This window comes from Giraffa tippelskirchi, chromosome 14, assembly GCF_054371585.1.
Source record: "Giraffa tippelskirchi isolate mGirTip1 chromosome 14, T2T-mGirTip1v1.2.pri, whole genome shotgun sequence".
NCBI classification, from domain to species: Eukaryota; Metazoa; Chordata; class Mammalia; order Artiodactyla; family Giraffidae; genus Giraffa; species Giraffa tippelskirchi.
The window spans coordinates 64,278,215-64,304,029 of record NC_137288.1 but is presented as its reverse complement, the minus strand read 5'-3'; the positions used below and the strand labels follow the sequence as shown (position 1 = coordinate 64,304,029).

The 25,815-nt window shown below is 37.7% G+C and overlaps 1 protein-coding gene across 4 annotated transcripts in view; it reads right to left on the bottom strand.

Annotated features, from left to right (window-relative positions):
• The window catches only part of DCC (DCC netrin 1 receptor), a 1,991,552-nt gene that overhangs the window by 127,987 nt on the left and 1,837,750 nt on the right, over positions 1-25,815 (bottom strand). For all 4 annotated transcript variants that reach the window (XM_081562140.1, XM_081562141.1, XM_081562142.1 and 1 more), the window contains 3 exons: positions 24,954-25,061; positions 15,297-15,491; positions 8,403-8,435 (listed from right to left, as the gene is read on the bottom strand). In XM_081562140.1, coding sequence (XP_081418266.1) covers positions 8,403-8,435; positions 15,297-15,491; positions 24,954-25,061 — 336 coding nt within the window. The remainder of the gene's footprint in view (positions 1-8,402; positions 8,436-15,296; positions 15,492-24,953; positions 25,062-25,815) is intronic.

Genomic DNA, 25,815 nt, shown 5'->3' with positions numbered 1-25,815 from the left:
CATCCCTCAATACCTACAGGGATCGGATCCAGAACTTGCCTCAGAGGCCAAAATCTACAGATGCTCAAATATAATAGGTAAACACAGGACAGGATCCAACACTGGCTGAATCTGCAGGTTTGGAACAGGAAGATAGGGAGGGCTGACTGCACAGCATCCCACAGGCATGAGCACTATTACTTTTGGGTTTTCCAAACGATACTTTGGATGAGATGGTAAAGTCTATCTTTCCAGATTACTCTGTTTCCCAAATATCTGTGTCATAATTCAATTCAACAAACTCTTGTCAGTCAACTAGGATAGGTTCATAACTAGAGATTGGGGGTGTAGGGAGGCAGAGACGACAATGCGAATGAGACCAGCCCTTTGACACCAAAGAATTTACAACCTGGCCAAGACGTTGGGGATACATATATAGATGAACTATAAGAAACAAACAGCATAGCAGAGACTAAACTGGGTGTTATGGACACACAGAAGAATAAATGACCAGAAAGGTAACAAAGGCTTCTTGGACAGAAGACATTTGAGAAGAAGCCTCCAAAGATAAGGACCCGTCTCAATAGAGAAAGGGAGAATGCACTGCTAAGGCTAAGAGGACAGTACTAGTTAGAGGATGGAGTTCTAAAAATACTTTTTTTTTCCAGAGAGATTTGTGGATCTTTGCTAATAGACTGTGACATACGCGGAGGGATAAACTGGTTGTGAGTCTAGAAGGGGAAATTTGAGCTCAGACAACCAGGACCTTGATGTCAAAGAACTGACTTCATTCTGTAAGTAACTGAACCATCTGTGTTTCAGAAAGAAAACTGATGAGACAGAATCCAGGACTGATAAAGCAGGCAGAAAATAAAGCTAGGAACTTAATATTTGGCCAATATCTATGACAAAGAAGGACCTTTGGCATCACAATGGGTGTGACAATAAGAACTTGCTTAAGATATCTTTTTGAGAGCTTATTAATGAAAATGTCTAGCTTTCAGGTCTGAGAAGATTAAAACTATACCATGAATCATGTTAACTTCTGTGAGCACTAGGTACATTTTTTTTTCTTTCAAAGTTACCTATTAAAACATAATAACTCCTGAGAGGTTAACTAGGCAGTTTCTTGGTTGCTTGCTGAGGACAGGATGTTTTATCAAAAGCAGATTACTCATTTTGGGCCTCTAGTCTTTTTTTTTTTTTAACACTATAATTTCCAGAATTGCAAAATTCTGGAGCTAAGAAAAACATATGAGAGTAGTTTTTTCAAGGGAGTGTAGCAAGCAGTTGACTAATAGAGTGAGTTGAAATTACACAGGAAAACAGGGTAAAAAGAGATTTTCATTTTCAATTAAATGACTCCCATCAAAAGGTGCTAAAGCAGCCTGGCTCCTGTGATCCAAATCCTGCAAAATCTGAATTACATTAACTAAATTCCAAGCTTGACTAGACTGCCTTGAAAAGCTTATTTCCCTAAAACTGGAAACAATTAACATTCTGTTTATTCATGAGATTAAACTTGCTGAGGTAGAAAATGGCAGGTGTAATGTCAAGTACTTGGCCTGAATACCCTATCGAGGAAAGACAAAGACCTTTAAACTGGGTGAATTTATGGGAAGGTGTTATCACTTTCTTGATAACAAAGTAGGAGTTATTAACTTACTGCATTTCCAGAAATTATACATTGGTTCTGAGCAGAGAGTCTCAAGCTACTTAGCCTGGGTATATATCTCAGCCTAACTACTTACATACTGTGAGTCTTTGGGCAAGATTTAGCCTCTTAAGAGTTTTACTTTCTGCATCTCTAAGGATGTTGTGAGAACTAAATATGATAGATCATGCACAATGCACACAGAAGTGGCAGATGGACAGCGGGAGTGCTGACATGTGAAGCGCTACCTGATGTGAAGATGCTGTGCCTGGGCTTTATTTTTCAAATAGCAATTCTAAAATTTGATCATCTTAAACTTAAAAGAAATCAAAGATCATTTGGTCTAAATCATCATTTTACAGGTGAGGATGCTGAGAGGAGTTCAGTCACATGCCCAAATCCACATGGCAGCTCACAGTGTCAGCATGGTGCTAGAATCTTGGGCATCCGATTCCATTCTGGTTCTCTTCCATCACACACTGAGCTGAAGGGAAAGCCCGGAGCGTTTCCAGCCCTTACCACCATTCAGAGGAGTGTAATTCTCTCTCGGCAGTGGGAGGGCAATTCTCAGCAGGCCGCCTTCATCTGGATCTAAAAACTGGCCTGTGAATTTATGCCTCTTTTCCAGGTCTCCTGTTTTACATCACCCCTCTGCAGGCCATGGTGAATTAAAGATACTTGACGGTGCTCGAAGCAAGCCATTTTCCCTCATAATTCACATCATCAATGAAACAGATCATTTCATGAGGATTCCTCTTTATGGTACAATGTCATGGCCACAGCACCTGCGCTATTACTCTAGTGGGCAAGCACAGAAACACATATGAAACTGAAAACATTTGTGTTCATGCTAAGAATTACCAGTTTTTACATTATCAACACCTCAACACAGAGGATAACATTTTGGGGTTAAATGCTTTCCTAGTGGCTCAGTTGGTACAGAATATGCCTGCAATGCAGGAGACCTGGATTTGATCCCTGGGTCTTAAAGATCACCTGGAGAAGGAAATGGCAACCCACCCCAGTATTCTTTCTTGGAGAACTCCATAGACAGAGGAGCCAGGCAGGCTACAGTCCATGGGATCACAAAGAATCAGACACAATTGTGCAACTACCTTTCCTTTCACTTGCTCAAGGATGCAAAAGCAATCATTTACGATTAAAAGTTTGATCTAATAATTACTTTCGAAAATTGGTCATACTTTATAGTTATGGCTATCCTCTACTGTGATCCCCAAATAAGAGGCTTTTATAAATGCTTCTGTTTGAAGATCTAAAAGGTTTAAGCTGATTGTAGAAAAACAAAAAGCCAATTTTTTCATAAATAGAGCAACCATCTACAAAGGAAAGACAACATACTCTGGGAGTCAGAGATAAACATGTTTGAATTCCAGCTCTGCCTGACACTATATCTGAGTGACCTGCACAACAATTTTTTCTGCTTCCTCACTTGAAAGTCTGGAAAGAGAATCAGTGAAAGAACAGTTTTGGTTTTGAAACTAGATGGTATGTACTGAATTATGTCCTTCCCATCCCCAAATCCATATGTTGAATTCCTGACAGCCAGTGTGACTGTATTTGCAGATATGGGTCTTTATAGAAGTGCTTGAAGTTAAATGAGGTCATAAGGGTAGGGCCCTGATCTAGTAAGATTAGCGTTCTTATAAGAGCTCACTCTCACTCTCTCCACCCTGTGAGGACAATACAGCAAGAAGGCAGCAGTCTTCAAGACAAGAAGAGAGCTCTCACCAGAACCCAACACTGCCAAACCCTGATCTGAGACTTCCAGCTCCAGAACTATGAGAAAATACATTTGTTACTTAACACACCCAGACTGCGGTATTTTGTATTGGCCGCTCGAGCTGACCAAGGCAGTAGAGATAGCACTGTGCTTGTGTTTCCTGAGATAAAGGACTGTCAGGATGGTATATTCAGTGCTGCAGCTTCCCACTTACAGGATGGTCTCAGATTGATAACTGCTTTGTTCTCTAGAATATTCACTGAATTGGGGAAAGAAAGGTTGATATTAGGAAAGTATCTATATGCCCACTTTAGATGCAGGAACTTTACAGATATACGTCAAAAGTGCTGTGTGTGTGGTTGTGTATATGTATATGTAGCATGTAGTGCTGGATACACTTGGTGGTTCAAAATAGGGGCTTTGGAAGATGGCTGTCTGGGTCTGAATCATGGTCTTGCTGCTTACCAGCTGTGCGTCTACAGGCAAATCACTTGAACTCTGTGAGCTTCAGTTTCTTTATCAGTAAAACGGGGACCATGACAGTGTATCTCCCACAGTATTCCCAGGTGGCATTAGTGGTAAAGAACCTGCCTGCCAGTGCAAGAGATGAAAGAGACATGGCTTTGATCCCTGGGTCAGGAAGATCCCTTGGAAGAGGACATGGCAACCCACTCCAGTATTTTTGCCTGGAGAACCCCACGGACAGAGGAGCCTGGTGAGCTACAGTTCATAGGGTCACAAAAGGTCAGACATGTCTGTGGTGACTTAGTTCACACGTCCATTATTACGTGGATTAAATGAGTCAATACATGTTAAGCTCTTAGAACAGCAATTGGTGATGAAAGCTTCATAAGGATTAATTATACCATTATATACACCCACCCAGACACAGACAAATTGACAGGGTTTTTACAGAAATATGAAAAATAAAAAAGGAACATAGTCTGTATCTTTTCCACTCACTTTTCCTTCCCCAACTGACTCTCCAAAAGAGTAAATCTGCAATTAACCTCTAAAATCCCAATAATTAAGATGTGAAAATGCTGCTGCTGCTGCTGCTGCTGCTAAGTCGTTTCAGTCGTGTCCGATTCTGTGTGAAAATGCTAGATCTGATCAATTTACACTTACACAGAGGGGAAAAGGAGTTCTATGTAAATTATCCATCATTTTCATACTAGTATTGCTATGACTCAGAAGAAAACATTTTCCCCCAATCAGAAGCAACTCAAACATAACTGACTTTTTGTTTTCCAATTTACATTCTTCAGGGCACATATTAAATTCCAAGAAAAGGCAATTGTGACAAGAGATCACAGTGACACTTTTTAAAAACAATCAAAACTTTTCTCACTTTTTCTCCTATGAGTCAAACTCGACCTCCTGCTTTTCTATTTAGGATTCATCTTTGTAAGGTTAACTCTGAGCCAGGGTGTTAAATTTTCTCTCTGAGCAAATTTTCTCTCAACAGAAATTCAGCGCTCGTCATAAATATAACTGTGGGATCATTTCACCATGGGAAGGGGACAAATTGGTCTAACAGAGAGCACAATAATGCATATCCAGCTGATTTGCTGTGTGCTGAGAGTGGGGATCTTCAGAGCAGCCTTTTCCTATTATTCCCATCAATCTTAGAGGAATCTTTAAACTGGGTTAATTTTTGAGTGCTGATTTTGTTTTCAAAGAGTTTTGGATGGCCAACAAATTTTATATGCTTTCTTTGTAAGAATTGAAAGATCTGGCTAATAAAGACTAAATTACATGTTGTCACTCCCTCTCAATTTTACAAGTAATTAGAGTTTGATGTAAAATTTAGAACCTATCGATTTGACCAACTGTATATCACTTGTGCTTGAGTAAGGGACCAAGTAGTATAATATGTGACAGAATCGAAGTAATGTTAGATGAAGAAAAAGAACAATTGCCCGAATATATGAACACAGCCACTGGCAATAATTCTTGGGAATTCCTTTTGCTCCCAGTAATTGATCTGATTTCACTGTCGATGTGAGGATCTGAGTAAAATCCATGGAGAGTGTGTGACCAAAGAGACTATACAAAATATATTTCTTGGTAGTTAAAAATATTATTACCAAAACAATTCAGTTCAGTTCAGTTGCTCAGTCGTGTCCGACTCTTTGCGACCCCATGAATTGCAGCACGCCAGGCCTCTCTGTCCATCACCAACTCCCGGAGTCTACCCAAACCCATGTTCATCGAGTCGGTGATGCCATCCAACCATCTCATCCTCTGTCGTCCCCTTCTCCTCCCGCCCCCAATCCTACCCAGCATTAGGGTCTTTTCCAATGGGTCAACCCTTCGCATGAGGTGCCCAAAGTATTGGAGTTTCAGCTTCAACATCAGACCTTCCAATGAACACCCAGGATTGATCTCTTTTAGGATGGATTGATTGGATCTCCTTGCAGTCCAAGGGACTCTCAAGAGTCTTCTCCAACACCACAGCTCAAAAGCATCAATTCTGCGGTGCTCAGCTTTCTTCACCGTCCAACTCTCACATCCATACATGACCACTGGAAAAACCATAGCCTTGACTAGATGGACTTTTGTTGGCAAAGTAATGTCTCTGCTTTTAAATATGCTATCTAGGTTGGCCATAACCTTCCTTCCAAGGAGTAAGCGTCTCTTAATTTCATGGCTGCAGTCACCATCAGCAGTGATTCTGGAGCCCAAAAAAATAAAGTCTGACACTGTTTCCACTGTTTCCCCATCTATTTCCCATGGAGTGATGGGACCAGATGCCATGATCTTAGTTTTCTGAACGTTGAGCTTTAAGCCAACTTTTTCACTCTCCTCCTTCACCTTCATCAAGAGGCTCTTTAGTTCTTCTTCACTCTCTGCCATAAGGGTGGTGTCATCTGCATATCTGAGGTTATTGATATTTCTCCCGGCAATCTTGATTCCAGCTTGTGTTTCTTCCAGCCCAGCGTTTCTCATGATGTACTCTGCATATAAGTTAAATAAGCAGGGTGACAATATACAGCCTTGACGTACTCCTTTTCCTATTTGGAACCAGTCTGTTGTTCCATGTCCAGTTCTAACTGTTGCTTCCTGACCTGCATACAGGTTTCTCAAGAGACAGGTCAGATCAGATGGTCTGGTATTCCCATCTCTTTCAGAATTTTCCACAGTTTATTGTGATCCACACAGTCAAAGGCTTTAATTAACTTAACAAATAACAGCACAAAATATTAAAAGGGACCCAGAAACAACTGGAAATCCATCTACATGGAGAAACTTGGGCATACTGTCACCTAGATGGCTAATAATGTAACTTTTCATCTGGTTCCGTTTCAAATTTTCTTTCTCTATATATGTGCTTTTTCTAAACATAATTTCAAAAATTAGGAGGTGCATGCCTATGGAATTTCCAAATTCATTTAAGTTAAGAAAGCTATGCAAAGTTGTTTTAATTATTTTCAATTGAAATTATAAATTCTGCTAATTAACTATTCCAGCTTGAATTTAGATAGCACTAATGTTTAATTTACCTAATAAAATACATGATAACTACCAATTACTTATCATTAGTGGCTTTACAAACATTATTGATGTTACGAAAGTATTTTAAGTGTAAGCAAGCAGGGACATCTAGGTGATTAAGTGAAGTGGAAGTTGCTCAGTCGTGTCCTACTCTTTGTGACCCCATGGACTGTGATTCCATGATCCCATGGAATTCTTCAGACCAGAATACTGGAGTGGGTACCCTTTCCCTTCTCCAGGGGATCTTCCCAACCCAGGGATCAAACGGGGGTCTCCTGCATTGCAGGTGGATTCTTTACCAGCTGAGCCATCAGGGAATGATTAATGGGAACTTTAACCCTGGGTGGACAGTTCTGTGCACCGCATCATTTCTGTTACTGCCTGAGGGAGTGCTGGCCGTGTTCTCTTAAGCAGAGGGATGATATAAGGACCCAGAAATAAACCTGAATATAGGATCACTAAATAAAATACTGCTCATGTAGACAATCTTCTACTGTTAGTGAAACAACATTCAGATTCTTAGTATTTGTCAACAGTTGAAAAATATTCTTGTTGAAAAGCATATTTTCCCACAGTCTACACCACGATGCCTTATGAGACGTGATGCTGGCAGGGAGGTTATGTTGACAAGAGAGGTCTCAAGCAAGAAACAATTATACAAGCTGTGAGCTCTGAACCAATACTAACAAAACCAATGGTCACCAGTTATGAGCATTTCGAAAAGCTCATTTTTTGAACACTATAACATCCTATAAAAATCAAATGTATAAACTATTCTTTTTTTTTTTCATTTAGCATTCTACTAATTATCCTTTGTGCAAAAAGAATGGAATCTTAATATATCAGTCTACAGATAATGGTAATAAATTCCTATCTACCTGAGAATTGATGGATTTGATTTATCTCCATTTTCCTTTGTGCAAAACCATCTCTGTTTCTCTACACAAATCAGCTTTTAGCAAATGAATGGAAGGAGGACAAAACACTGCAAGTCAAACTGGCACCTTATTCATGAAATGAAAACTTTCTGGCTTCAAAATGAACAAAAGCATTGCCCTAAAAAAAAGTTGACCTAACTTTCTTTTTATGTATGAAAGGAAGCTCATTGTAGAGGAAAACCACACACGATTTATGGGTTTTCTCTGTCGAGCTACAGAACTTTAATCCAGAGCTCATGAAAGGGTGTAAGAGCAGCTTGAAAATTATGCTGAGCTTAATTATACTTAATGTGAATTATTCAGAAGTGCAGACAGAGACTAAAAATTTATTTCATACAAAGAAGCTTGACATTTTAATTGGTCCTTCAGAATGGAGACAAAACAATTTCCTCTCAAGAAAATTTACATCTTCCCTATCAGAGCCGAAACCTCAGCCAAGCAGAACTTCATTAACAAGATTAATTATCGCACTAGTGTCTGCTTCATCAGGTGTATGGCCCAGGTAGAAAGAAGAAAACAAAATAATGACTGACATTTCTAACCGATAGCATTGACTCAAAGAGGGAAAAAAGACAGATGAAAACCACCATACCTTGGTCATTAGCCATTTTGTCAGGGTGTTCCACTGTGGAGGAAAGAAAATAATATTATTAGATTTTGGCAGTTTCCATCAAGAAAGGTGACATTTCTAGTCAATGGTTTTATTAGTGAGTTCTCATATCAAGGCCAATGCCCTATTGAAATAAAATTGGTAAGGAGTTTGGTTACTGTGATTATTTCAATTAAATCAAAGAAAGAATTTGAAAGTAATATTTTGCTGTGCAAATGTGCTGTAAAAAAATGTTATTTGTAATATTCCTCTAAACACAAACTCAAAATTATTATTATGCAAGTTTAATAATACAATTAACAGTAATAAATGCATGCTATTACCAAGTAATTATCATCCATATATTTTAAATAAGTTAAAGAAGCTATTTTCTTGTATTCATTTTTAATTTTTCAACAAGAGAACTTAACCAATTCTCACATGAACAGGGTAAAGTAATAAAATATCATAAAGTTTAATCTAAATGGTTTGATCTTAAACCTTGTGAGGAAAGGTCTTGAATTGTTGACAATTTAAAATGAATTATGTATCAGTCAGTCAGTCAGTTTAGTCACTCAGTCGTGTCCGACTCTGCGACCCCATGGACTGTAGCACTCCAGGCCTCCCTGACCATCACCAACTCCCAGAGTTTACTCAAACCCACGTCCATTGAATCAGTGATGCCATCCAACCATCTCATCCTCTGTCATCCCCTACTCCTCCCGCCTTCAATCTTTCCCAGCATCAGGGTCTTTTCAAATGATTCTGTTCTTCACATCAGGTGACCAAAGTGTTGGAGCTTCAGCTTCAGCATCAGTCCTTCCAATGTATATTCAGGACTGATTTCCTTTAGGATGGACTGGTTGGATCTTCTTGCAGTCCAAGGGACTCTCAAGAGTCTGCTCCAACACCACAGTTCAAAAGCATCAATTCTTCAGCGCTCAGCTTTCTTTATAGTCCAACTTTCACATCCATACCTGACTACTGGAAAAACCATAGCTTTGACTAGATGGACCTTTGTTGGCAAAGTAATGTCTCTGCTTTTTAATATGCTGTCTAGGTTAGTCATATACAGAAGTATGTATACTGTTCTTGAACATAATTTGTTAGATTTTAAGATATCTCTAAATTTTTGAAAAGTGGCTTCTGTTAACCAAATATAACTATATATGTAGTAAATCTCTGTGAAACACTGCTTTCCTAGAAATTGGGAAATGAAATTTTGACTACATAGATCTCTGTAAGTTTCCATCAGTTAGACTTATTTCACCTATACTTGATTTTCTTTGATCTTTGAGTCTTCTGGGTTTATTTAAGTCACTTAATTGCAGTCAAACACTTAGGCTACCATATTTGGTGGTTTGCTTTTTGTATATGTCTCAAAGTCACACAGAGAAAAATATAATAGATTCTGATGGGTAGCAACCTATAATCTATTCAGTTTTCTCATTACATGTGGTGATCTCATAGCAAATCCATCATTATTGTTTAAAAAATACTTTAAGCAAATATATTGTATGTGGCAGTCTTTCCTTTTTCTTTTAATTGAAAGAATACAAATCATTGTCCGAAAGAATATACAAAATCAAAATACTTAAATATTAATGCTGTTAGTAAAATCTGCTTTCAAATCTGCTTTCAAATATGGGGTTTATTAATGTTATGTCACAGAAGGACAAATTCCTAAACCAGAGATAATTTGAAATTTCTTTCTTTTTCAAATAATACAGAAGCATATTCTATGAAAATGATAAATGAGGAAAGATATCTTAATAAGTAGAAGACTGACTTATGAATCACTTTTTGGAATACGGTGTATAAAAGCATGCTTTTTAGATTAAGATTCAACAAGCTTTAAATAAGTTTTATAACTGTCTTTGTATCTCAAGATTTAACAATTTTCAACTCACCAGGTCATCTAATCCAGTCTTTTCAAATACAATCATTACAGTTTAATGTGTATCTTAAATTTTCTCTCCCATTTCCCAATCAACACTAATGATACCTCAAAATATATTTTGTTATGGTATTAGGGAATTGTTGATGAGCGGTGCTTTTGACAGGCAAATGCATTATCTATTGTTTACATACAGAGAAAGGATCCGAATGTAGCTTTCAGGGAAGAACACTTTGCTCTAAGAAGTGCCATGTTCAGTAAGAATGAGGAAAGGCATGTCAGGGTCTAGATCACCAACCAAGCCAGGAAGAGAAAAGTTTGGCAGTCAGACCAGAACACACTTGAGAAACTACTTGAATCAGCGTCTCATATTTGGCTGAGAACTTTTTGGAATGATATTAAAAATAAGAGAAGAAAACCAGTCTCATTACCATCCTTCATCTCTCCCTTTGTCTTTAATTATATAATGCATTACCTGTAGTCCAAGAAATTTTTGGCAAGTAACAAATAAATAAACGGTATGGTGAATAATACTAAAGAATATTTCCCAACAGGGACTAAATATGTCCTAATAAGTACTTTTTATTAAAGAAAATAATGACTTTTTAAAATTAAAAACAAACACCAAAGTATTATAATTTTATGCCTTGAATTTTTAACTTCTCCTGTCATCTATCATGAATATCGTGTACTTTGTCACAAAATTATTTAACAACTAAAACTTTTTTGTATTCTGGAACACAGCTTTCAGCTCCATATCCTTGTGTGGGAGAGATGAACATTTCAGAATGGCAATTAAAGAGACCATCTCTGCGGCTCTTCCACTGCTGAAGACTCTGCTTCTCTGTGCAGGAGATGGCTCCATCTCTCCACAGATGCCCTCTTTGGTCTAATCCTTCAGGAATGTCCTTCCTCCTTATTACTTGACAGTCCGACACGGAGAAGCTTACTTTACTAGAAGGAACGACTCACGTGATGGGAAGAAATAAACATACATTTCAGACATCTTCCAAGGTGTCTCTAGTGTGCAGGTATCATAATATGGAATTTGGAGAAGGGAGAGTCCTCTGTGGTCAGAGAATGAAGTTCAATCTTCTTCTAATTAACATTCCAAAGAAAGAATCAGATCTACCACATATATGTACAACATTGTACAATGCAAAAAAAAAAAAAAAAAAAAGCAATGATAATTTAATTCCTTTTAAGTTATAAGTATCTTTTTATTTAACCAATGATTACATATTGAGTTTCCTGTACGTACTTCTCTGACTGGTTGCCAAAACAAAAAAAGAAAAACCTTACTCTCCAGTAGAAAATGCTTCTATCTTTACAAAGACTGGGTATGAGAAAATGATGCTGTTAACAACTAAGGCACAATTTGCAACTCTCATAGACCACTCAGAGTTTCCTCAGCTTCAGGAAAACAAGGAAGCCTTTCTGTCTGTCAGACATTACATTCTGATGAACAGAGGCCTTATATTTTGAAGCAGCTTTGGAAACAGAAAATCTTAAATCCGAGAGCATTTTATCTTTAGTGTAGATGTGATTCACTGTGGCTTCAAATCTCTTATGATGAGTAATTTATTTACCTTAGACCATCTGTCATGTGACACACACACAAGGTTCATGCCTATGCAATATCAATTGTTGATAAAGATAGGCAACATCAATGTCTGAATCATTTAAAACACACTTAACACATCTGAAACGTAGTTTACTGTAACACCATGCGTTTCCCTCATGGCTCAGATGATAAAGAATCTGCCTGCAATGCGGGAGACCTGGGTTCGATCCCTGGGTTGGGAAGATCCCCTGGAGGAGGACATGGCAACCCACTGCAGTATTCTTGCCTGGAGAATCCCCATGGACAGAGGAGTCTGGTGGGCTACAGTCCATGGGGTCGCAAAGAATGGGACACAACTGAGTAACTAAGCACAACACAAGACAGCATAAAAATCGAATTGTCTATTAATTTAATGTGATATACTTAGGGTAGATAATCTTAAACATTCAAATCAGGATGTTAGAAATAACCCTTATGGACTACTGTGACATATAACATATCTTGAATTTGTTCTTACTCTTAAACATCTCATGGATGAGTTCAGGGCACTTAGATAAACAGTACCAAATGGGATATGAAGTTCATTAAATAATCCACAGGATGGTGATCAATGTGGGCCTATAAATCCTGAGATAACTCATCTCTCTGCTGCTTAATACATTTGGATGTCTTAAGTTATCTTAAATCCTCTGTGAGATTTCTAGTTGGCATACATTGTGAGCATGAAATTAGTTTGGCACTTGTCTATAGATAAAGATGAAACATTTGTGAAACATTATCTAGTTACATTTCATGCTCCCACAAAATGAATAACCAGTTTCCTTTCAACTGCTCGTTTGGAGTGAAATTTGATTTAGACACGAAGTCCTAAAAACCTGGATAGGCGAAGATTGGCTCATTTTTCTCTTGCCTTCCTTCCAACTTCTACTCTGTCGTTAAAGAGCTGTCATATAGGCTTAGGCTGAATGCTTATTTGCATGTTCTTGGCAAACTTTCAGATTAGCTGCTACCAAATCTAGCTTTTGAATAGCTCAATCACCAGAATCCAAAAGTGTACTCTTTATTAGAGTATTTTTCCTAGGAGAACTGAGAAATGGACTATCTAGTTATTCTAAGTCTCTTCTTTAGTTGCTCCAAGCAAATGGGTAAAAATGTCAACCCAGATATATCTTTCTAATTTGTCAGTTGCTTGCCATCATGTTTTGTTAAGGTTTCAGACAGATATATGGGCATAATGTGGTAAGGGATTTAAAAACCCAGTATCCTTCTTTAAAGGCTTCCATGGTGGCTCAGATGGTAAGGAATCTGTCTGCCAAGCAGTAGACATGAATTTGATCCCTAGGTCAGAAAGATCCCCTGGAGAAGGAAATAGAAACCCATTCCAGTATTCTTGCCTGAGAATTTCCATGGACAGAGGAGCCTGGTGGGCTGCAGCCCATGGAGTGGTAAAGAGTTGGACATGACTTAGCAACAATAACACATATCATACGTTAAATACACATCTTTAAATATCAACTATGGAACATCTGAATTATTTTCAATTGCTAAATAATAGAGGCTCTTGAAATCATTCATTCACCAAAAAAAAAAATAATAATAATGTTGTGCTCTAAAACAGAAAGAAATTATATGAAGATCATTATGAGGTAGGCACTATTCTTAGGCCTTTTATTTTTCTGTATAAACATACAACTATCCTTAAATTGAGCAGTGATTTTATACTTGTAAGCATGTAGAGTTCTCTTCGAGTAATCATGATGCAAGATATTTTCTTCATGTTTCTACTCTGTGTCCTTAAAAAAATTAATTTTGTTTGAGATTTTCTGTCTCGCTATATCAAAATTTTTTTAATGTATAAGGACACTAGTTCCTGAAAGGAAATACTTAAACTTGGTACTAGATAGTATGCATGCAGTTCACATAATAAAATGCTTTTTAATTTTTATCCCTTAAATACAATGGTTAAAGTGTTTCATTATATTTTGAATAGAACCCATATATATGAAATCAATACAAAATTCCAAAAGGAGTGTAATGGAAAAAAGAAGTCAAGTTAAATATGTCTGCTGTGTGCTAATGACAGAAAATGTAATAACATAATAGATATTTCTTTGACATGCTGGCTTTCAGCATAAAAAGGTAACTTTTAATTAATTATCTTTTATTTGTTCCAGTTTCCAATTTTTTTCAATTATTTAAGTAATAACTGTCACGCGTCCTAAGTCACTTCAGTTGTGTCCAACTCTTTGCAACCCTATGGACTGTAGCTCTCCAGACTCCTCTGTACATAGGATTCTCCAGACAAGGATACTGGAGTGGGTTGCCATGCCCTCTTCCAGGGGATCTTCCCAACCCAGGGATTGAACCCTCATCTCTTGCATTGGCAGGCAGATTCTTTACCACCAGCGATGGGAAACTCCACCTCACTGTATAAGATATACAACAAGATGATTTATTTACATATATTGTGAAATGATTATCATAACAGCTTTAGTTAATAACCATTATCTTGTATAAATACAATAAAAAGGAAAAATTTTTCTCCACGATAACTATTGGAATCTACTCTCTTAAGAACTTTCCTGTATATTAGACAGCAGTGTTAACCATAGTTATCATGTGCTTATTATCTCCCTAGAACCTACATCTCTTATAACTGAAAGTTTGTACCTTTTAATTACTTTCCTCCAAATCCTTCCCTCATCACCTCCTAGCTTTGATAACCACAAATCTGATCTCTTTTTCTGAGTTTGGTGTTTATCTGTTTGTTTAGGTCCTATATATAAGTGAGATCGTACAGCATTTGTCTTTCTCTCTGATTTATCTCACTTGGCATAACACCTTCAAGGTCCATCCATACTCTCACAAATGGTAGGATTTCCCTGTTTTTTTTCTGTGGCTGAGTAATATTCCATTATATATATATTTCATTACACATATATATTCCATTATATCCATCAATGGACATTATGTTGTTTCCATGTCTTGGTTGTTGTGCATAATACTTCTATGAACATTGGGATACAAGTATCTTACAGTTAATACTTTTGTCTTCTTTGAATATATTCCCAGAAGTGGAATTGCTAGATCATATGGCATTTCTATTTGTAATTTTTTGAGGAGCCTCCATACTGTTTTCCGTAGTGGCTGCACCAATTTAGATACCCAAACAGCGCACCAGAGTTCTCTTTTCTCCATAGCCGAGGTAGCATTTGTTGTCTCTTGTCTTTTGGATGACACTCATTCTAACAGGCTTGAGGTGATACCTCATTTTGGTTTTAATTTGAATTTTCCTTTCTTTTGAATGTCTACTGGAGTCATGGTGCCAACAGAGATGGTTTAAGGCAATTCCCTAAACAGACTCCAAAACTACTTTATAACCACTCCATAGGAAAAAATAAATATATAAAAAGAAATGACAGGAAATGATGCCAACCTTTCAGAGTCCTGAAGAGGATGGGATCCGAGAGAGGCCCCACTCCTTTGGCATTTCGTGCTTGAATTCGAAAGTAATACATAGTGTCCAGGTTGAGATCCATGATTTGATGAGTAAGCCGATCACCACTGATTGTTTCCATAATCCAGTCATCAATTGGAATGTTCTTGTCCAAGGTATAAAACAAGATGTAAGCTGCAAAAATAAATGAACACAACTTTGTTTAGTATACTGACTACATGTGCTACTTGTTTCCAAACATCCATGTTTCCCAAATACAATTTTCAAGGATTATTATGTATCCACAATTTATAAAGTGAAGTATCCAGTTTGGCAAGTAATGATTTTTTTTTTCGTGGAAGGTATTGCAAAGATTAGAAAAAGAACTACTTCAGTGTACAGAATCTAAGAAATGGAATAAGCTGTTAAAATAAAACTATCTGCCACATTTAAAAATGTGAGGTTTCTGGTGTCTATAAATCCTGATTATTGGTTTGCTCTAATATACCAACATGAGGAAAAACTTAAAAGATAGATAACAAGTCTGTGTCATTTTCACTGTATCCAATAATGAAAATAAGTAGTGTTTATTTTGGCTAGTGTTTAAATAATAAAAATACACTGAAAAGTATAAAATGCCCAATATTTTAAAGTGTCATAAAAATAAATGATCATATTTAATTACTGTAATAACTCTGTGAGGTTGGCAGGGATACTGTTGCTCTCTTTTCATAGATGATAAAGCTGAGCAGAACCCAAGTTAACTGAAAAAAGGGCTAGGATAAATCCTCTATCACCATACTAAAAATCCAACACTCTTTCCCCTAGCCCATCCCACCTAAGCAAAAATAAACAGAAAGAAGTATTTTTGAATTACTCTAGGTTATCTAGTTAATATTTCAAACATTAATAAATTCATCATTTGACAGTATCATTCATTCTCTGTGTTAGGGGATATATTATTTGAATAACAGTAGTGTTCTCAATGGTAATCTAATATGCACTCAAACAGATCCAGTTATTCCTGTAAACTATTTATACTCTAATATTTTATTTGGCTAATATTTAAGCTAGGTTTTATTTTAAAGCACTAATTCATCACTTTATATTAAAATATACATCAGATAATAGTGCAAGATAAACTATAAAACAACTCATCGCAGGTGCCTTTGCTACATGAATGTGGTCAACCCCTATTTCTGTTAAAATTCTGCAATGGTATCTGCATTACATAGGCCACCAACTGTTTCTCTAGGTCTGAGCTTATGGAATGAATACATTTCTTCATAAGTAACACTTTTCAAACCAATTGTCTCCATAGCACAGGGGGCTCAGCTTGGTGCTCCGTGATGACCTAGAGGGGTGGGATGGGGGGCGTTTGAGGGGCGCCCGAGAGGGAGATATATGCATGCATATAACAGATCTGCTCTGGCGTACATCAGAAACTGACACAACATTGTAAAGCAGTTATACTACGATAAAAAAGAAAGCTCTCGGAAAAAAAAAAAAAACAATGAAAATACTTTTCCTCCTTTGATTCCCCTAGTCCTTCCTTTTGAGTCCCACTTGTTGCATTTTGACCGGGGACCTTCATACACAGTTCTTGCAGAGGTCATGTCAGAAGGTTCTCTAACTCGGATTCACTTCCCTGCCAGAACAACCATGCACACTTGTTACATCTCAGCACAACCCTTACTCCGAGAAGACTGATTTCCACGCTGTCCTCATTCCTACTTCCCGCTTATTCTCCACATCACTTCACCTTTCCTTTCTTTCTCCATCCAATTTCTACCTCTCCATCCACGCTGTCCTCATTCCTACTTCCCGCTTATTCTCCACATCACTTCACCTTTCCTTTCTTTCTCCATCCAATTTCTACCTCTCCATCAAGGTCCAGTTTAAGCTACATCTAACATATGAAACCTTCCTCTATAGTGAGCTCTCCTTTCTGTAAACTCTGTAATCCATTCCAATAAATAGAAGAATACTTATATGATTTTGTATCATTTTCACTTAATCCTATAGTGATTTACAGAATTATATCTTGGTTTAGGGGATGTGTTCTAGACAATGAACTGGATATTTCTTCCTTGTGATGCTTTAGGATTAAGCAACACCACAAACCACCTCTTCTGGAAGTCCATTTCTCTTAAATTCTTGTCAATGCTGAAAACTTGCATCTATTTTACTTTGGCTTCACTTTTCCTGACCTTGTTGTTTCTCAAATCTGCCTCATCATAAGAATTACCTGGGGACTGGGTATAAGTTACAAACCCACAGAGTTCAAGAAAGGGTATTTTGGTTTTTAAATATTTTTAATTTAAAATTAAAGTTAAAACTAACAATGTTGTGTTCATTTCTTCTGTGTAACAATATAAATCCGTTATATGTAAACATATATCCCTTCACTCCTGAGCCTCCCTCCCACTTCTCCAGGTCATCACAGAACACCAAGCTGAGCTCCCTGTGTGTGCAGCATATGTATGTCAACGCTATTCTCTTAATTCGTCCGACTGAACCTCCCCCTGGCTGAGGGCATTTTGATCTGAGAGATGGCAGGCAAGTCTTTGATAACCCAAATTATGCCTGCCTCCTGGCAGTTATATCTTTGTGCAGTCCTTTCTCTCTGAGTTCAGACAGGACCTAAGGCTTGCTTTTAACCAACGGAATGAAACAAATGTGATGGACTGTTGCTTCCATGATGATGTGACATGGGTTGTAACTTCTGTCTGGCTAGCAGACTTCTTTGTTGGCTTTGATGAAATAAGTTGCCAGATGGAGAAGACCTCGCGCCAAGGAACTAAGGCTGGGCTCTGATCAACAGCTAGTAAGGAACTGAGTCCTGCCAACAACTGCATAAGCTGAGATGCAATTGTTTCCCCAGGAAAGCCTCAAGTGAGACATCAGCAGAAGCTAACACCTTGATCACCACTTTATAAGAGACCTTGAAGCAGATTACCTAGCTAAACTGTGATTGGATTCCTGACTGACAGAAACAGTGAGATTGAAAGTATGCGTGCTTTTAGGCTGCTAAATTTGTGGTGATGTTGTTACACAGCAGTGACGAGTATAATAGATTTCTGGTAACCCCAGGAATGTGCACCCCAGCTGATTTCTGTGTTCCAGTATAGTCAGGAATAACTGCTCTAGTCAATCGTGTTAATTCAGTAATTTTTTAATATATTTGTTGACATGTTGATGCTACAAATATGAATGTCTAAGATATGGAAAGCTCAGGGGAAGATAAAGGACTTACCAAAAAAAAAATGTCTGCAAAATTTATAAAGGTTATATGACTCCTCCCTCTGGATGATATTAAAATTGGAAGACTGCAATTCAAAAGAGATTGTAAAATACCATTGGATAAAGGAGTTGTTTCTGACTCATAGATATCCGTTCACTGAGAACTCAGCCCCTGTGGTCAACATCGATAAAATCTCCTACTACTCTTTAAGCCAGAGGAGTCTCCACTTTTGTGCCCAAAGAAACCACAACTACTGAAAAGAAGAGGCTGGCACTAGTAATTCTTTTCTAGCTTTTATTATGTGCATATCTTACCTCTTCAAAAGAATAAAAACATTGCTTTAGTTCAGGAGCCATGTCTTATATTACTTCTTATTCTTCAAAAAAACTAATAGAATAGTCTCCCAATAATAGGTATTGAAACTCACTTATTGAATGAAACCCCTTAGCCTGTAAGTATTTAAGTTTTAAATTCATGACATTTAATGAAATTGTTCAAGTTTTCATGGGCTCTTGTAAGCGCAGGACAAACTTGAAAGTTTGGATAACTGTGCTCCCACCCCATGTCGGCTACAATTATTCCTGATTTTTTTCCATTTACCAAATGAGAATATAATACTTGCCTTCATTGTAAGTTTTTCTATGTGAAGAGTATTCACTGAAGCATTTTAAAATGACAGCTCCGGGACTTCCCTGGACTTCCCAGCCCAGTGGTTAAGGCGTCATGTGCCCACTGCAGGGGGTGTGGGTGAGATCCCTGGTTGGGGAACTAAGATCCCACATACCACATGGTGTGGCCAAAATAATAAAAATAATAAATAAAATGCTTTAAAAATGACAGTTCTGGCATCACATAAGTAAAGTTAAAAGTGTCACATCAGGTTCTGACCCCAATTTGTATTTAAGCAATTTTCTTAAATTTATTTAAAAAAAAAAAAAAAGGCCTGTCATTGGTTGTAAATTTGAATACTGAGATGGAGAAGAGAAACAGACTACATTACTCAGAACTCTAAAATCTAGCCTTAGAGAAACCATACAACTAATTTCATTTGGTGAATGAGTTTAATATTTTTTGAGGCTATTAAGTCCACTATTGAAGTCTCACCTCAGAGATTTCCACATAACCTCACAAGTTGGGATGTGTTTATAGGTTTGTTGCTGCCTTTCTGTATCTATATGTTCATTCCTCTGTGTCTAATTCTCTGTCATTCTCCATCCTTTCATTTTGTCTTTTTTCCATTTCATTTTTATCTCTTATCCACCACACTGACTGTAAAAGTATTATATTCTGCCATGGGTAGCAAAACCTTTTGGGTTTATTAATTTACCTGGGCATTCTCGCATGGAAATACCATTTGTCTAAATACGTATAAAACATAGCATCATACATCTTTCATTTTGACTCTACTTATACAAATAGCTGGGCTTCCCAGATGGCACTAGTGGTTAAAAAAAAAAGCCTGCCAATGCAGGAGACATAAGAGACATGGGTTCAATCCCTGGGTCAAGAAGATCCCCTGGAGGAGGGCATGGCAACCCACTCCAGTATCCTTGCCTAGAGAATCCCATGGACAGAGGAGCCTGGCGGGCTATAGCGCATAGGGTGCAAAGAGTTGGACATGACTGAAGTGACTTAGCTCACATGCACGCATACAAATAGGTAGTTGTCATTCCAGAAGCAAAGTGTCAGAAAGTATTCACCTCCATCTCTCATCTTTCTTCTGTCCTATTCCATACTCCCACTTACGGCTGATTCCTTTCCATGGATCAGGGAGGCTGATAAGAACTGGGAAGACCATATAGAACTGGCCCCTCCCAACAAGTAGCTCAGCCCAATGGGGGCTTCTCATCTTTAAAGAAATGATTCTAATAAATATATGTACACAGAGGTAGATATATTAAAAATGAGGACCAATTTCCCACTTTTTTGTGGTCAAAAATTAGGGGTTATGGATTCAGGGAGGCCTGACCTCAAGTAACACTGCTAATATTAAGTAGCTTTGTTGCAACCTTGAACAACTTGCTTTATTCAAGTTATGTCTTAATTAACTTTTCAGAAAACAAGTTGCTGTGAGATAATGTGCTTTAAAAACTTAAGATATATGGGTATTTGTATTAAACTATCTTTACATAGTAAGTATTTACTAAATGCTAAAGCTTTTACTAATTTATATTAAGAAGGCTTAAGAAATACCTTGTTTAGAAGCTGGCACTACAGAGTCAAGTCAAACAATATATTGAATATCAATTTGATATTTGTCCCACTCAACAGATGTTTATTAATTACCTATTGAGTGTCAAAGATATTGTTACTGGGGAGAAAGAATTGAACAAAATCTGAATCCTGTTCTCCTAGAGCTTTCAGCCTTGTACTATAAGCATTTATATTTTCTCACATCATAATATGGAAAGGAGATGGACAGGAAGAAGTCAAGATGAGACTAAGTTCCCAGCTTCTGCAGTTGGGTGAATGGTGGAAGCTTCTGAAAAGATGCAAGTAAGAATATTAGACACATGTGATTCCAGTGTGAGTGTCCAGCTCGGTTCACAATCTCAATGAGTTTACAACCTATTCCAGAATATAATAGTGCGTCACTTAGCCATTTGTGGTGGGTGTTAGACTAAAAAAAGAACAGAAGGAAGAGGGACTGGGGAGTAGAATGAGTTTCCAGTAAGACAGAGAAGTGCAAATGCACAGTATGAGGTAGGATGTGTATATTTAGAACTCCTTGGATGGAGATACAGTTTTCAGAGACATTAACTGCAAGTTCACTGAAGTCCTGGCTATAGCGTGGATAACTCTGTTCAGAGAAAGTAACAAAAGGAATGAAAAGATCAGCGTTCTGGGAAATAACACCTTCTGGAACAGGTGGAAGAAAAGGATGACTAAGTGAAAGTGAAACAAAGTGAAACCGCTCAGTCGTGTCCGACTCTACGCGACCCCATGGACTGTAGCCCACCAGGCTCCTCCGTCCGTGGAATTTTCCAGGCAAGAGTACTGGAGTGGGTTGCCATTTCCTTCTCCAGGAGATCTTCCCAACCCAGGGATAGAACCCCGGGTCTCCCGTACTGCAGGCAGACGCTTTACCATCTGAGCCACCAGGGAAGGATGACTAGGGGACTGAGAAATTACAGCCTGGAACCGGGAAGAAAAGTGGTTAGGTGGTTTAACACATGTCAAGTGAGGAGAGAATTTCAAGGAAAGGAATGGGTCTAGAGTACCAAATTACACAGAAAAAGAGGACATAACCTTAGTCACTAGATGGTATTGATAAGGAAACGGCCTCTGAAACTCTCTTCTATCTATATTGGTGTTTGATCTTAATGTTGGATGCTGCATTTATTTAGATCAATATTTCACAAATCTAATTATATATTAAAATCACTTGGGGAGTTTTAAAAAAGCTCCATGCTCAATCCCTCCTCAGATAAATTAAGTCATAAATCAGTTGACCATCACTGATTTGGGCCAGTACTAGTAAGAAGAGCAAAGCTTAGTGTAACAGCTAAAAGTAGGAACCTGAGTTTTACATCCTAGCTCTGCTATTTCCTGGTTATTTGACTTTAGGAGAATTATTTACCCCAGAAGACCCTTGACTGTTTATTTCAAAACAGAATAATAGGAACATATGACCACTTATAATACAAAAGTGCTGAGGGGAATGACAAGCTTATACTAAATGTTTAATTCATTTTGAACCATTTTCTTCTGAAAATATCAATCTAAATTCCCAAGCTGCCAGTTTATGATCAAGGAACTTAGGCACTGGAATAATCTGGATCTCCCTTTTCAACACTTTTTGTTTCATCTTTTTGAAATATAAATCTATGTATACATATATACACATCTACATATATACATATTTATATGGCTCAGTGGTAAAGAATCTGCAGGCAATCCAGGAGACACAGTAGACATGGGTTTGATCCCTGGGTCAGGAAGATCCCCTGGAGGAGGAAATGACAACCCACTCCAGTATCCTTGATGAAAAACCCCATGGATAGAGGAGCCTGTCAGGCTACCATCCATGGGGTCACTGAGTCAGACACAACTGAGCGCATGCATGTGCATGTGCACACACACCCACACACACACGCATACATACATTTATCATTATCTATACTTACAAACTGATGATCTGGGTTCTGAGCAGAGTGCATTAATGAACACTTGCCCTAGAATGAATTTCAACTGGGAATAATAATCACTAAATTATTTCAGTGCTCACAGGGTGTCAGGGGCTATTCTCAGTCCTTTATTGTAACAATTCTACAAAAGGACTCCTAAAGTAAGACTCAGGGAGATGAATTAACTTGCTCAGGCATCTCCATCAGAAGGCTGGGTTCTTAACCCTCCTGTTCTGCTGTGGGCATAGAGGGATTTAGAAAACAAAGAAATATGGAAGTAGGACAGGAGTATATTCCTCCACATAGGTAAGCATGTGCCCCGGCACACTGGAAGAGAACTCAGGTCTTCCTTCGGACTTTCACAAGAAACTCAGTGCAGAAAATCTGGGCCCTCAATCTAAAGATGTGGTGTTTTAAATATTTTATCATTTTTTGGAATTGATTTGAATGAAAGTATCAAAACATGCATGGAACAGAAGTTGTTTTAAGTTGTTTTAAGGGTTTTTAGTATTTGCTCCCTGTTGAATTGAGTCAAAATATCTTAGATTGATAATTACAAACTGACTTTAACAAATGAACTAGTCTTTAAAGGGGAAAATTAGTTCTTTTCATACTTAAACTATGCCATTGTGAAAGAATGGATTTTTTAGTACTGCAAATTACCGAACGTACAACTCTAAATAAAATATGTGGACACAGTTTCTTATACATGCACTGTGACATTGGCACACAAAATTTTATCGCTCAGATTAATTTGCGTTTCTTAATATGGGGCTGATTTCCATTTTTTGCTCCAATTGAAAAGCACAATTAAGCTTTTTTTTTTTTCATAGTTGAAAACACATTCTATTTTTCACATATACCATTTGGTGAGATTTATTTATATAAGAGTGAAGAACTGGGTAATATATAACTTACTTTATCCTGTACCCCAAAGTATATTTTTTTCTATTAGAACTTGTTTTTATTCAGACAATTCCTATTCTGGATTTTTTCTTCTTAAACTTATTATCTGTTGACTTACCATATGTTTATAAATAACTGTTAATAACATAATAAATCATGTAAACAAATCAGAATCACCAAAAGTACTGAAATAGAACCAATGAAAAGAGATCATAATACTGAGTGGAGCAAAACAAAAACTTAGAATGAGCCAGCCTCAGATTTAGAAAGTCTGGCACAGTGACAGCTGAGCATATCAGATTCTGGGGAGATTTTATGTTCCTCTTTTTTCCCCCATATTTGTCAGCTCAAATGGAAATTCTGTTTGCTACTGTAGGAAGAGTAATATCTTGGAGAAAACAAGTCTTCGGCTTAAACTTAAACCACGTTCGGAATTTTCACATTACCTTTTCATTTTGTAAAATTCAAAAAGTGACTCACATCAAATAAGGGTGCCATCTGAACTGTAATCCTCATGCTTATCTCTGTACCAGAGAATGACTGAATTGCTTTGCTAATTTATAATAGTGCTAGCCACTTTTGGTATGCAAAAAAGAAGAAACAAGAGTGACTCTTACATGCGCCTAACCCAATGGTTCAAGTTAATTAGACTATAATGTGCACATTTTTAGTTATACAATATTTTTCATAATGATTATATGCTATAGAGACATCTATTAAAAGCCTAAAGTGATCATTTAAATGCAAAATCTCTGATAGAACTCCATTATATTTTTCATACTAAATTAACATTACAGGCTTCTAATGGATGCTTTAATTAGGCATCAATGTTATCTGTAATATTTGGCAAAATAAAATCTGTCACTGTGAAATATTCATTAAGTTCAATTTCCATCCGTCAATATCAAGTGTTTTCTGAACCTTACGATTTAAGTAAGAAGCTAAGAGCTAAGTGAGAAACTAAAAACCCTCAGACAAGCCTCCTTTCTATGTCTCCTGGGAAAATACATGGTCATTAAGTGTCTTTTGTATTTAATAACTGCCCAACAACTGGCGTCTTTTTAGTCATTTAGGCTCAAAGGCGTTCCATTAGGAGGTTATCCTAATGCCACACAGAATGAGACGCAGAAGGTCTACACTAATCGGAATACACATCTTTCAGGAAGAAACACAAAGAAAATGTGCTGGGGTGTGTATTTGTAGGCTCCATTAGAAGAATTTCAAGGTCAGCAGGGGTAAGAGGAGACAATCAGAGAGGGTCAGGAGTCAACTGAGATGCTGGCACAGAAACCTAATACATAAAAGGTTTGAGCGGCGTGCAGGAGGTAAGCCATGGCAGGCCATGCAGAGCAACACAGGAAATAAAGCCGAGACGCCTACCAGTAATTTTCCCATTGGCTTCCAAGGGAGGCTGCCAGCTCACAATGACAGTGCGAGGCTTCCCTTCTCGAGTAATGACTGTCAAATCCTTAGGAGCAGAGGTCGGGGCTGTGAGATGAAGCAGAAACACGGTCTTGTCATTGGATGTGAAAGAAAACAGACATTTATGGGACGTCTCATCATGATGCTGACACACAGAATCTATCATGCCATATATTGTGCTTACTTTACCATGGATGATTTAAGCATCTGAATTAAGCAAAGACACAGAAATTAGTATTTTTTCCATGAAGTTAACTGCCTTTCAAAGGTGAGAATATAGGGAGGAGAACAGAATATGTATGACTATAGAGAAACGTATAATTGGCATTTTCAAGTCAGCAGTTCACGAAAATTCAAGAACCATTATAAAAGTTAGCAAGATCAATGGCTACATGTCTACAAGAAACAAAAATTCTGTTACAATTGCAGGATTTGTAAGTGAAAGTTCACCTTATGCTATTTTTCCTTAAAAGGCAAAAAAAAAAAAAAAAAAAAAAAAGGATTTAAATGCCGGTTGCAACATCTTGCTTAGGTAACATCTAGTTATCCCCCAGCCAGAAGGAAAAGAAATATTTGAAAATAGAGGACACAAGAAATCTCTGAGGGTCATAGGATCAACCTGCACGTGTGTGCTCAGTCACTTAATCGTGTCTGACTCTTGGCGACCTTATGGACTACAGTCCACCAGGCTCCTCTGTCCATAGGATTCCCCAGGCAAGCAAACTGGAGTGGGCTGCCATTCCCTTCTCCAGGAGATCTTCCTTTCCCATGGATCGAACCTGCCTCTCTTGCATCTCCTGCCTTGGCAGGCGGATCAACC